This window comes from Heloderma suspectum, chromosome 3, assembly GCF_057233095.1.
Source record: "Heloderma suspectum isolate Gila_16-S chromosome 3, 16-S_ref, whole genome shotgun sequence".
Taxonomy (NCBI): Eukaryota; Metazoa; Chordata; class Lepidosauria; order Squamata; family Helodermatidae; genus Heloderma; species Heloderma suspectum.
In genome coordinates this window covers 97,411,579-97,426,097 of record NC_139460.1, presented here as the reverse complement: position 1 = coordinate 97,426,097, position 14,519 = coordinate 97,411,579, and the positions used below count along the sequence as shown (strand labels likewise).

General features: G+C 42.2%; 1 protein-coding gene across 4 annotated transcripts; it reads right to left on the bottom strand.

Annotated features, from left to right (window-relative positions):
• Window positions 1-1,743: 1,743 nt before the first annotated feature.
• Window positions 1,744-12,544, bottom strand: DYNLT3 (dynein light chain Tctex-type 3). 4 transcript variants are annotated; one of them, XR_014789149.1, is made up of 6 exons: window positions 12,434-12,544; window positions 10,198-10,239; window positions 8,919-9,042; window positions 7,452-7,529; window positions 3,582-5,713; window positions 2,511-3,277 (listed from the first exon to the last, which is right to left on the bottom strand). XR_014789149.1 is itself a non-coding variant. In XM_084843962.1 (5 exons), exons 1-5 carry the CDS (start codon window positions 12,461-12,463, stop codon window positions 5,637-5,639), a joined length of 351 nt encoding a protein of 116 aa, XP_084700088.1. In that variant the 5' UTR covers window positions 12,464-12,544; the 3' UTR covers window positions 1,744-5,636. The 4 variants fall into 4 exon arrangements, 1 of the variants encoding a protein (XP_084700088.1); XR_014789150.1 differs by having other exon boundaries at window positions 2,512-3,277; window positions 4,154-5,713; XR_014789151.1 differs by having other exon boundaries at window positions 2,513-3,277; window positions 4,162-5,713.
• Between the last annotated feature and the right edge of the window lie 1,975 nt (window positions 12,545-14,519).

The following is a 14,519-nucleotide window of genomic DNA, read 5'->3' as shown; positions in this document are numbered from 1 at the left end:
AAAAAGTCATGTTCATTTGTTAGAGGGAAACAGGACAAAATTCTTTCCATCCTGTTCCCATTGGAAACTAGGGTGCAAATACTGCGGTAATGAGACCCCGAAGTCTAATTTCTATGAAAAAAAATGTAACTGTATTTCTCCATATTAATACATCTATATTACCTCAATTGATGAGAATTTACATGACTTAAGAGAAAAGTTTCTCTCAGTCCAGAATACTTAAGTGAATGGAAATTTTTTCTGGGTTTGATTATTAAAAGCCCAGTAGTTAACATCTTTCAGATGAAATGTCTAGCATTGAATCACAACTAATAATTATGGGCTACTGTATGCTCTTGATTTGTACCGTGAAACCTTTCCTACACACATTATCAAACTTTACAACTCTGCAGGTCTTCAGCAGAAGCATCTGAAAATATTTTTTCTTTTCTATATTCTGCAGGAAAAGATATTGAAAGCAACATACACTATTTAAGCTGCGATCCTATGCACACTTATGTGGGAGCAAATTCCATTTATGTGGGAGCAAATTCCATCCAACACAATGCAGCTTACTTTTGGGTAGACATGCCTAGGATTGTGCTGTCAATTCTTTTTTACTTAAACCTGTATTTTATGATCAGTGCATTCATAGGAAGTGCTCCACTGAAATACAAGGAGTTGTGCATTTCAATGCCAGTAGCAATATCCTAAAATATATTCTTATGTCAAATGTGCACCATGACACAGACTGCCCAGATGGAGGAGGGACGCTTGCTGTTATGACGTAGTTAATGACGTGACTTGAAGAAATGATCATCTCAATCATGGTGACAATGCAGTTGTTATTCTTTACTGCTCTTCTCCTTTAACATTCCTTGTTTGCATAAGAAATTAACTATATAAGCAGCCACAAAATTATTGTAGAGAAAGGCCCAGGAATAAAATGGCCATCTCTTAAAAAAAAATAAAAAATACTGTAGCTGGCAGAATGACCTAGCTTTCCCATTACATAGCAATCTGTCTTGTTTCAAGCACGCTCTATATGCAGAGAGAGGAATTCTCCTCTGATGGTTCTGTCTGCCAAGGGGTAGACTGGAAATCCCTCCCACATCTTTCTCCTGCATGCCAGAGCGCACTTTCACGCTATTCACTTTGACCAAGGGGAAAACAGCAAGTTAGTTGGGAGTTTCTGCCTCCTTGGATGAAAATTAACCTGCACCTCTAGGGAGTTCCTTTCTTTCAGGAGTTAGGCTGAATTGAGAGGTAGTAGCAGACCTACTAGGTCAGGGTGTCACAGGCTGACTTTGACTTCAAGGCAACTTGGGCAATCTTCAGATTGGTAATTCTCCCAAAAGTGGGAGTGGTGGCGAGTTCTGAGGAGGCATAAGAGTTTCCCTGTTCATGCTCAATAAGCATCTCAATCAAACCAGAAGGCAGAGTGGAAACCTTTTCTACAATGCAAACAAGAGGTTCTGTGTATCAAGCTTTGTGGCTAATGTCCAGCGGTAGGGATATTCACAGCAAGCAATTCACTTCAGTAGGAGCCTTATTCCCTGCACTGGGCTCGTGTGGTTCTGTCCCCTCACGTTTCATGTGAGCTTATCCAGATTCCAAGGATACAAATGAGTGCTGCTTGGCAAAGTTCTTATCACTGTCAAACTTGGGATTCATCTGCTGGTGAGAAAACTGTTGATTTCAAACCTTAAGGAGGCTCCTTATGACAAAGCTGAACGCCTGAAAAACAGACTTACATTCTCTTCTGGTATGAGGAAATGTTTATTTTAGCTCCACTCTGATGGTACAGAACTAAAGTAAGCATCTCCGGGAAGCATGGAAGTGGCACCAGCTTCAGAAAGGTTGAGAATCAGAGCTCTTTTGTTGTTTCTGCACTAAGTACGAAACAGTCTGTACTAATATATGAGCCATGTGCTAAATATATAGGGTACAATCTACTGGGATATTCTCTTGTGCAAGTTTCACGGAAATGAATGGGAGCTAATTAACACCATGGTAGCATTGTCACAAGGCTCCTACTCACTTCAGTGAGGCCTGTACAGGAGAACTTCCCAGAGTTTGTGCCCAAAAAGGGTCAGGAATATTTTAAATGAGGAATTGCTTTAACACAGTGGGCTGGTTTGCATGATCACTGTAGGCTAAATAAGCCACTGTGGCTTGTTTAAGCTGCAGTGCATGCCAGGCACGATTTGCATGATCACCTGCCCGGCTGAAACTTGTCATGTCTTCCAAACACAGGCAGCGTGGTTTGAGGGGGAAAAACACATCAAATAACCCAACTACAGCCCATGGATTATTTGAGGGTTGTTTTGCCCTCAAATAAGCCATACCACCTGATTTCAGATGACACAAGCTGTGGCCAGGTGGGTGATTACGCAAATCAGGCCCGGGACAAACTGTGTTGCAACTGAAACAAGCTATGGTGGCTTGTTTAGCCTACGATGATTGTCTGAACCAGGCCAGTGGAATGATGAAGGCCTGATCCTTCGTCAAGAAAAGACTAGAGGATAATTTGAGAAGATAAAATACCATATTTAAGAACTTCAGCAGTCAATTTGTACAAAAACCAGAATACAGCTCAGGCAGACATCTTAATTTTTCTTTATAAAAACAAAATGTAGCTATTTTAAAACAAATTAGTATCAGCATAATTTCTAGTGCAATCTTAGCATAGTGGTATATTTTTGAACCTCTGCGTAAAGAAATGTTTTCTCAGAATAACTTATCTTGAAATACAGTGGCTAATAATAACATATAGTTTCGTTTATACAACAAACGTTTACCAAGACAGAGAGAAAAAGAGATTGTCACTTTCTCTCTATTTTCTGGTTATAGAGTTTCTGAAAATTGCATTTGTCCAATTCTCTCTAACCCATGCAATTATTATTCCACTGTGTTCCCACCCCCCATAAAACACTTTGTCCTCAAGATTGCCTTTTGCTGCTTCAGGAAAAAAAAGATGAATAGGCTATGCCTAGAAAAAGAACAAATTCTGAATCCAGAACTGTGATCAAACTTCACATGGAACCATTTTAGTTGCAGATATGTGTATTCACTTCAGGAGTACAGAAATATATTTGTTTATACTATAATAATTTGATATATACTTGCTATTTGATTAACTATGCAACAACAAAACCAACTAAGCCTTTGGTGCTTTAAATATTATAATGGTACGGTAATTCAAGCAAATCCATTCCAATGGCCAAAACCATTTCTAAACATATACCACAACTCAAAACAGCATATAGCAGTTTCTTATTAAGCTTAGGGCACAATCCTATGCATGTTTAGATGGCAAAAAGTCCTACAACTCCTAGCATGGCTGGCTGGGGCATGCGAGTCTATGTATGTTTAGACTTTTTGTTGTCTAAACATGCATAGGATTGCGCCCCAAATGCAACAGTATAGGTTTCAAGTTCTAGTAAAAGACTTAAAATGACACAATTTTTGTATGAACTGTTGAAAAACTAAGACCCTGAAACCCAAATACATTGCAGAGGTGCTTATATTTCAGATTAACAGAATTATCAATTTTACTGACATTTTCTAATTTTTGTACAACTTGGAAACCTTAGACATACTGCTGATTCTATGCATATTTTATTCAGAAGTAGGTTCTGCTATGTGCAATGGAATTTACTCTTGAATAGCCATAGCATTGTAGCCTTATTTTAACCAACAACATAGGTCAAAAACCCCAGGCATAAGCAAGGATGTATAATGTAACCCTATTCATGTTACGTGAAATCAAGTCCCACTAATTTCAGTGGGACTTACTCCCAAGTAAGTGTTCATATTATTGTAGCCACGGTTAATCTGTAAATAATACACAGTTATACTCTAAGTGCACCTTAAGATATTGGGGAGGGGGCACAGCTCAGTGGCAGAGCACCTGCTTTGCACACAGGAGGTCCCAGGTTCAATCCCTGGCATCAACAGGCAGGGCTGGAAAAAACACCTGCCTGGAAAAGCCACTACCAATCAGTGTAGACAATACTGAGCTAGGTAGACCAGTGGTCCGACTCACCATAAGGCAGCTTCCTATGTGTATAAACAATTCCACCCCACCCCACCCCCACCCCCACCCCATGTATGTATTTCCAAGCTGTATCTATTAAGATGACTTTTATATAGATTTGAATGACTAAGGCACAATCCTACTCAAGAATGTCTAAGGTCAAAAGCTGGCCCTTAACTGAAAACGACTGCCTTGAAGATATGTAACAACCTGATATCATGAGAACTTTCCTTAACTTTTATATTCCAGTCCTATATAACTGTGTATGCGGACCTGCCTGTAAAGGCACCATAACATTATTATATTGCTCCCATGGTTTGTGATTTTGTGCTGACGCAGCAGGAGGTACTTGTCATCCTTACCACACATTTGTTGGTGCACCACATTTTAGGACTGAGCTTCCAGCCACTGAATCAAACATTGCAGGTTTCCCCAGTTTGGTGAATATGCCTTAAGAACTATGCCATTGTACAAAATTAAGCACTGCTGGCAGTAGATTCCAGCATGACAACTACATTCGCTTGCAGAACATTCATGCCCTCTATGAGTAAAATAGATACTTTGGCTTCTAGAGCAGGAAATCCAGTTTTAAAACTTTTTCTGCTCTTTTACCCTGTTTGATATTATATATCACAAGCACTACTGAATATACTATATATCACAAGCACAATTAAATAAAGCAGTGGTTTTCAAACTTCGAAACCGCTAAATGTTTTGTGCGCATAAAATAGAAAACATAGTTTTAAAACTTGTCCATTTTTCTTCTCTTTTACCCTGCTTGATATATATTGCAAGCATAATTAAATAAATTATATACTACAAGAACTATTAAATAAAGCTGTGGTTTTCAAACTCACTGCCTTCAGGGAACTTTTCTCACATCAGGTTTTCTACTGAAGAGCCTTGGGCAACTGCCATGGAATCCCTTCATGCTGGGATGTGTTCTAGTGTGTTCATTCAGTACACATGAGGCACTGTCCAGTGTCCCAGCTGAGCTTCACTATCAACCTGGATCAACCAAGTGTGTGCCTTAGAACACACAACACTCCCTTGCAACTCCAGATTTCAGGGGGCAAGCTGAAACTTATCTGCCATTATATTGAGGAATGACTAATAAGCTTCCAAGGGTTCCCTGGAACACAATTTGAAAACCTCCATTTCAAAAACATTAACTTGTTACTCAACACAAGGTGCACTGTCAGTTTCTTATATTTGCTTCCCCCTACTTATTACATTTCTTTTAACTCCCCGTGTATTAAGTGCCAATGGTAATTTGGTGCAAACGTGCATATTCTTATTATATCACTTCTTCCAGGTGTGCGTGGGTGTGTGCATGGGGGGCGGGCCGAGAGAGAGACAGACTCACTGTTCTGGAACACTTAAAACTTTGTCTTTTTTTCCAGCTGTCTTTAGCAAGTTGCTAGAAGGCTAAACTGAATATTATGATTTGCTCTAATATATACAGGTTGTTCAGGAACCTTTTAAAAGCACATTTTCCGTCTCTTTCTCTAGTGCATAAATGTATTATTATCTAATAATCCTCACAATGTGCTCTGAGTATTTGATAGTTTCTGATCTTAAAGGCTTTGGCGTAACTTAGTGTGGCTCATCCTGTTTGCTACAAGATAATGGCTACAGCAAAGACATTGACGACGCAGTTCATAGTTCGGTTTTCCCATCTGACGGTGCAGGTACCTATAATGGAATAAGAAGAAAAAGTGGTCATGCTCTCTTTTCATTCTTAAGATTACAATTTACTGACCAAGACTCATTTGAAAAAATGTCCCACAGAATATAACCCCTATTAGAAACTGGCATATGTTGATTTGCGGGCAGATTTGAGCTACAATCCTAAGCCTGCTTACTAGGAAGTAAATGGCTTTGAACTCTTTGGGACTTACTTTTGAGTAAACACCTTTAAGATCAGGCTCTTGGTCCCAATTTAAGTGTTATGGTGCACATTAGAAAGCTGAGATTCAGGAAAAAGTGCTTTATTAATAGAAAACATGATCAAATAGTATTAAAAGCACACTAGAGCCTGGATTCTGTTCATAAACTGAACTTGCGTCTGTCAGTGACCATGTGACCTAGTCCAAGTTGTCCACTCCTGTAATTTATTTAAAGGTTTCCCTACTAAGGACATAAGAGCCATGCTGGATCAGACCAAGGCTCCATCTAGTCCAGCATTCTGTTCGCACAGTGGCCAACCAGCTGTCGACCAGGAAACCACAAGCAAGACACAAGTATAACAGCACCCTCCCACCCATGTTCCCCAGCAACTGGTGTACATAGGCACACCGCTGCAGGTACTGGAGGTACTTGAGAGCCTCCTCCCTACAGTACTTCTTGTGCTAATTATGAGTTGACAGGGCTGCTTTCTTAGGGCCACAGGCAACTCTTGCTATCCTCTCCAGCTCCTTGCTACAGAAAAGTCCCTTGGTGACCAACTCAAGCATCACAGAGCTCCCCCCACCCCCCACCTCTTGTGCTGGTGATTGTTGTCACCAACTCACCAGGGGCAGCTCAGTGCACCAAAACTGTTTGTTTTATGTTTAGGTTTGTTTTTAGTTTTTGCTGTGATTTACCAGTTTAATTTGTAAGCGGCCTTGAGTCTGATTTTATCATATCAATTTATTTATTGCCCAAATACAATAAAAATAAATAAATACAACCAATGCTGGGAGCTCTGCATGCAACCCAGTGTTCTGCTGCCACTGCACAGCATAGCACAAGATGAGTTCTGGTCTTGTTGTATTGGATCCAAACCTCGCATGGGTACAGGACTGCACTGCAAGGCAACTTATTCTACTTTTACAAGAATACTACTATTTGTTCACTTTTCCTTGCTTTACCTGATCAGTCTCTTTATAACAGGATAAGAGACAGATATGCTGCAAATTATAAAATAATTACTACCTGTGAATTCCCCTAAATCTACAGAAATTTCCAAATGGGAAGGGGACATATTTGTTTCAAAGAGCAGGTATCTCCACTGCTATTCAAACACATTTCTGGCACAACACCAAGGGCCAAATGACATATTACACACACTTGCATATAACTTTCCAATAACTTATTTTAGTGACAAGCAGCAGGAATGTATGTGATTTTGAGTTGAAACAGAGCCATCAGGGAAAGGATTAATTACTTCTTTCCCATGTGCATATCTTTCTCTACTTCCAAGTATGGCATCCTGCATCTACTTGTCATAAAAAAAAAAGTCAGAGGAAATGTACATGTGACTATATGTAATGCAGTGTAGCTCAAATTATCCTAACTTCTGGCAATACTGATTACAACCCGGTGGCTCTATTAGAGTTGCCAAGTCAAACAGCCTTTCAACTGCTACATAATGTTTTACAATAATAACAAGTGAAAAGGTGCTGCTTTTTTCATGGAACAATTTACTTCACTTCTGTGAGTTGCCACTTACCATCAGTCGTAGTATCCCAAAAACATGAACTTGCTGTATGTAGACCAGCTCCACACTTCTGCATCACTGCACAGGTTACTGATGAAACAAAATCCAGTGCTCATTAATGAAGCAAGAAGCAGATATATAATTCAAACCTGTAGACTTTCCTAATGAAGGTGTTATAGAACTGAAAGGGCTGTGTGGTAGTTGGGGAGAGAGACAAGCCACAGTCATCCTGTGGCAGAGTATGTGTAAAGAATTCCCACCTTTTCCCCAACAACTAAATCTGTTCAATTATGCTATAATATTTGAGCTGCAAACTGTAAGCTTTCTTCTTTAAATTGTCCTTTGTCCAAGAATATGCAATCAATGAAATGCATTCTTCCTTCTTAAAAACAGGTGGAATGTTTCCTTTAGCAACTCTGAGAGTCTAGGCCTATCCAGAGTCTGTTCAAAATCCACTGTGTGGTTAATCTTTTGATGTGGATGATCAGTAGCATTTTCTGATAGGGTAATCAACAGCTTCCGGGTAAAGAGATCTTCCTGGTAGTGTTCAATTCCTTTCAAAATAATCACAACTTTATTGCATCTGGAAGGCACAGCAGCCAAGCAAGAGATAGGATAAGTTACACTGTGGACATTGCTATACTTAAAGTAGACACAATGATTTCTAAGGCTGCAATTCTATATATTCTTATCTAGGAGTGAGTCCTATTGAACTCAGTGGGACTTACTCCTGAGTAGACATTTATAGGATTGAGCTGTAACAGGAATGTCAATAAAATTAAGCATTCCACAGACTATCACTGACCTGAACTTACAGTCACTGGAGAATCTGGTATCCATGTTGGCTGGAAACCATTCTTTTCTACAATGGCATAATATCAGCCAGACAGATTTAGTGATCTTTGCAACTTATGTGTGCCCTTTCTCCTGTTCTCTATCTGCTATCTTTGAGTCTGTCCCATGAAGTACATAATTGTTTCCTTAAAATTTAAATGCATTTTATATCCTGATCCTCCATTAACTGAAGCAAGTCTCCTTGATTTCACCTGAACTTATCTGTAATCCTTTTATTGTTTTTTACAGATCCTGGTCTATAGGAAGCTGAAATTTCAGCTACGGCCTCCTTGGTTTGAATACAGGATTCTATCCACTGTATCCCATTTTATTATAGTAAAAATTAAAAATGGATCAAAACAATACACAGGGGTAGGCAACGTGGTACCCTTTGTATGTTTTGGACTACAACACCCATCATGGCCAGATTACCAGCATGGCCAGTAATCATGGGAGTTGTAGCCCTAAACATCAGGAGAGTGCCAAGGTGCATGGAAGAAAGTGCATGGAACCTTGTTTATTACCTCTATGGTAACTCATTCTACCACATAAAACTAGGCCTGGAATTAATTTCTCCCATCAATTACTTATATTTTTATTTAAACAAATATAATAATAGAACTGTGTATACGCACTGACTCTTACCAATGTACTTGTAGGTTTTCCCCAGTTTAACCAGATGAGTTAAAGATTGTTCTACTATAGCTGCAGTCCACTGATTGACATGTTCATGACTGTAATCCGCCTTGCCCAGAACACCTTCGATGCACTGAAAATGAACAAAATGCATGTTTTAAAAAATCTGAATAAATATTTCAAATACTGAGAGAAGTATAAATACAAACACTTCTAATTCAGTCTCACAATGGTTTGCCAAGTAACCCAAGGTTCTCATGTGTCTCTCTTCCTTGCCTGGAGCTCCTAAATTGGGAAACATAATTCAGTTACAGTGAGCTACCTATACTGTTCCCTCTTAGTAGTAAAAATTAAATAGCAAACATTAATAGAAAAAAACCACAGAAGAAAATCAGGAAATAATCTGAGTTTGTGTCCCAGCATGACTAACATGTCCCACTATATTGGATATGGTGTTGTTAACACTACAGTTCTGAGTTGTTGCTAAACTGAAGTTCAGACAGTGATCCTATTGCCTTGGCCTGCTGGGGCAGCTACTATGCCAGGTGTAATCCCAATGTAACACAGCTGCAGCCCTATGCTCAAACAACAGCAGAGGCACATCACTACAACTGCAGAAACAAATCCTATTCAGTAACTTCAGTGCAGCTTAAGCAGCAGAACCATGCAGGATTTCAACCTCAGCCTCCGTTACAAATGTCCTGAGCTTAATTCATGGAACGTGTATTACTATTTAGCACTGCAATACTATTAAAACAACTCGCCTTGGATTCTGAGTTGCCTTTCTGTGAATGGAAGGTTTCCTTCCATTCAAGGAAGGGACTCTGATCAAGCAGAGCCTCCTACAGGTTAATTGGGAGAAGGCAATTTTCACAGATTCACCCTTCTCTCTGTAGCCCCCAGCACCACATCCCATATGGATCTGGAGGGTACCCCCAGCCTCTGAAGCAGGTTTTTGGAGGGCCCAGGCTAGGAATCAACAAAAACCATCATCTTCCAACAGGCGTGTCCTGTGAGTGGAGTTCTGGTCATGGGAATTTAAGATCCAAGCCATTGACTTGGCCTGAAGATGTTAAAAACCTTAAATGCCCAAAATTCAGTACATATAGGTTACTTTTTAGTGCAACCTATACATGTCTATTGAGTTTAATGAGACTTGCTCTCAGGCAAATTGCAGCATAAAGCTATCATTCCTACTTTTAGTATGGAAACAGGAAAAAACACAATGCTCACCTCAAAATGCATTTTGTCGCCAAAACATATAAATATACTAAAATTTGTAACTTACATCTTTAATAATATTGTGGGCTTCTTCAGTGTTGAAGATCATCTGTAATAATAATATAAAAGATTTTTTTTTATTTAAAACACTTCTGATACCCCCCTTCAGAAAATTGGATTCCAGGGTAGTTTACAAAATAGAATTTAAAATGCAAACTATAAACAAGAACATTACAGAATATCACACTGGTTTGGGAAGAAAAAAAATGAATTGGGATAGATAACCCGCCTCAAAAAACACACAAATCTCCCAAATGCAAAATCAATATATTCATAATCTCCATCAATTCTGCTGTTATCACCAGATCATTAATTTGATGCATACTGCAACTGGATAAAAGTTATTGTATCTACCAAAAAATGAACTACTTGTTAAATCTCCCCAATGCATAATTTAACACTCTCTCTCTCTCTCTCTCTCTCTATATATATATATATATAAAATCTACTATTTCTGATTGTATCCTGAAAATCACACTTCAGAATCTGTGGCCTACATCCAATCTACCAAACCACATTATCCAAGCGAGGGTCCACTGTCTGCGGGCTTTGTGGCATGACCAGAATTGGTCGATATTCTGTGTCTGTAGATATATCATGAGCTCACTGGAAAGGTTACTAAAGGCCATGTTGATAGACAAAACGTAAGGAAGAGATGGGGGATCCCCCGTGAGAAACTGTGGAAGGCAGTGCTTCCAGGTACAAGAGTGTGAACTCCAGCAATTTAAAAATAGAAACTAGACCCAGCTTATACAGAATCAATCGGTGTTTCCTCCTGGACTGCAGGTGTGTAAGGGAGGAGAGGGGATCACATGTCTGAATACTGCCACATTAAAGAGATTCCCTGCACACATGCATAGACACAGGGCAAAACAGATGTGACTTTAAACCTGTCGAACAGCTATGACTTTTTTTTCCATTTTCACTCTAGATGAAGCGCAGAGGCCCCAATCTGGACCCTAGCACAGAGGATATGTGGGGGCTTTTAAAACCAAGTTGGAGTTCCTGTGCCTACTCTAGAAGAAAAATGAGAAACAAAAAAAGTTGCTTGACACAGATTCAAAGTCATATCTGTTTGGGCTCACCCCAGCAGGCCGGGGAGAATGCTAGACTGAAGGCTCCTTTTTGACACCATCGCTTTTTTACCTGCGAGAAGGTTTTGTTGGTAGGGGAGCATTCAAACAACCCGTAATTTCTCTCATGTGCAAGCTGAAGCGTTACAGCGACCTCCAGGGGAGACTGGTGGATCCGGTTTCGGTGGGGTGGAGATTCCATTCTGGGTTTTAGTTATAACCTGCCAGAAGCCCGAAGGAGCTATCCTAGGTGCTGGACCCATTTTGGGGATCGGGCTCTGCACCTTGGGTAGCTCCTTTAGACTTCTGGCTGGTTGCAAGTAAAACCCAGAACGGAATCTCCGCTCCACCAAAACTGGATCCACCAGCCTCCCCTTTCACCCCCTCTCAACAGCGTTATAATTTGATCCTGCCGCAGGCATCAACCCGGCCTCAAGTACTGACATTTCCTTTGCACTACAGAAGGACATTCTTCCCCTCCCTCCCCGCCCCGGGCTGTGGCTGCAACAGTACGAGTTCAACGACGCAGCCTTCGTGACTCTCGGGGAGATTATGAGGGGGAGAACGACAGTATTCTGGGCGGATCCAGCCTCACGCCCAAATAAAGCAATAAACCGGCAGCTGACGTTGCATCGAGGCCCGCACCACAGCTTGGGTTGGGCGAGCGGGGCTGGAAGCCACGCTGTTGGGTCCAGGGTGCCCTCTTTCCCCTGGCTTTGAGGCGGGTGGCTGCCGAGCGGGAGCCAGCGCTCACGCGCCTCAGAGGCCCTGCGACAGCCTCCCCGCGCCGGGTTCCCCCGGGAGGCGTTGAACTACAACTCCCAGCGTCCTCCAGCCAGCCAGGGCTGGCTGGAGGACGCTGGGAGTTGTAGTTCAACGCGTCCCGGGGGAACCCGATATATGCAGGGGGGAAGCTGCCTCAGGAACACGTCCGGTGGCGGGCGCGGCCTCCGCTCAGAGGCACCGCTTCGGCGGGGGGATTCCGGGCCTTGTCGGCCAAAGCGCGCCGACGACTGCCGCCCGCCCGGCCCGGGGCTGAGGGAAAGCCACGAGGACGCCCCTTCTTTCCTTCCCTCCCGCCGGGTGGGAGGGAAGACGAGAGGGATTCCCGGGCAGCGCTGCTTGCCCGCTCGCTCTCTGAGCGGGGAGGGAGCGGAAAGCTCGTACTACCTCGTCGTTATGCGGGTGAAACTCCTCCATGGCCTCGGCAGCTGCAGCGGCCTCCCTATTCCCGCGGCGTTGCTGTTCCTCGCCCTTGTATTCGCTCTGCTCAGCAGCTCCGCCTTCTCCCGGCCCCGGGGCGGGATGGCGCCTCCTTCCGCAGCTCCCTCTGCCGCCTGAGACTCCCCTTCGCTTTGGCGCCGCGGGGCATCCTCGGAAGAATCCCTTCTTCGCCATCCAGGCCGAGCGCTGGAGTATTTTATTTTATTTATCTTATTATTTATTCATTTCATTTCTGTACCGCCCAACAGCCGAAGCTCTCTGGGCGGTTCACAAAAATTGAAACCGAGCAGCACACAATAAAGCAATTTAAAATATATAGAACATCAAAACCACAATATAACAATTGTTGTTGTTCAGTCGTTCAGTCGTGTCCGACTCTTCGTGACCCCATGGACCATAGCACGCCAGGCCTTCCTGTCCTGCGCTCTCCCGGAGCGTGCTCAAGTTCATATTCATTGCATCCGTGATGCTATCTAGCCATCTCATCCTCTGCCGTCCCCTTCTCCTTTTGCCTTCAGTCTTTCCCAGCATCAGGGTCTTTTCCAGGGAGTTTTCTCTTCGCATTAGGTGGCCAAAATATTGGAGCTTCAGCTTCATTATCTGTCCTTCCAATGAGCACTCAGGGTTGATTTCCTTTCGGATGGACTGATTTGACCTCCTTGCAGTCCAGGGGACTCGTAAGAGTCTTCTCCAGCACCACAGTTCGAAAGCATCAATTCTTCGGCGCTCAGCCTTCCTTATAGTCCAGCTCTCACAGCCATACATTACTACTGGGAAAACCATAGCTTTGATTAGATGGACCTTTGTCGGCAAGGTGATGTCTCTGCTTCTTACTATGCTGTCTAGGTTTGCCATAGCTTTCCTCCCAAGGAGCAAGCGTCTTTTAATTTCATGGCTACAGTCACCGTCTGCGGTGATCTTGGAGCCCAAGAAAGTAAAATCTGTCACTGCTTCCATTTCTTCCCCTTCTATATGACAGGAAGTGATAGGGCCAGATGACATGATCTTAGTTTTTTTAATGTTGAGTTTCAAACCAGCTTTTGCACTCTCTTTCACCCTCAACAAGAGGCTCTTGAGATCCTTTTCGCTTTCTGCCATTAGGGTGGTATCGTCTGCATATCGGAGGTTGTTGATAATTCTCCCGGCAATCTTAATTCCGACCTCTGATTCATCCAACCTGGCATTTCTCATGATGTACTCTGCATATAAGTTAAATAAGCAGGGTGACAATATACAGCCTTGTCGTACTCCTTTCCCAATTTTGAACCAATCGGTTGTTCCATGTCTGGTTCTTACTGTTGCTTCTTGACCCTCGTACAGGTTTCTCAGGAGACAGGTAAGGTGGTCTGGTACTCCCATCACTTTAAGAATTTGCCACAGTTTGTTGTGATCCACACAATCAAAGGCTTTAGCGTAGTCAATGAAGCAGAAATAGACGTTTTTCTGGAATTCTCTTGCTTTCTCCATGATGCAGCGAATGTTGGCGATTTGATCTCTAGTTCCTCTGCCTCTTCTAAACCCAGCTTGTACTTCCGGTAGTTCTCGGTTCGCATACTGCTGAAGCCTAGCTTGTAGGATTTTGAGCATCACCTTGCTGGCATGTGAAATGAGCGCAATTGTGCGGTAGTTTGAACACTCTTTGGCGTTGCCCTTCTTTGGAATTGGAATGTAAACTGACCTTTTCGAGTCTTGTGGCCACTGTTGAGTGTTCCAGATTTGTTGTCATATTGAATGCAGCACTTTAACAGCATCATCTTTTAGGATTTTAAATAACTCGGCTGGAATACTGTCATCTCCGCAAGCTTTGTTGTTACTAATGCTTCCTAAGGCCCACTTGACTTCACTCTCTAGGATGTCCGGCTCAAGTTCAGTGACCGCACTATCATGGCTATCAGGGACATTCAGATCTTTCCTGTATAGTTCTTCTGTGTATTCTTGCCACCTCTTCTTAATCTCATCTGCTTCTGTTAGGTCCCTGCCTTCTTTGTCCTTTATCATGCCCGTCTTTCAACAAAACGTTCCCTTGAGATCT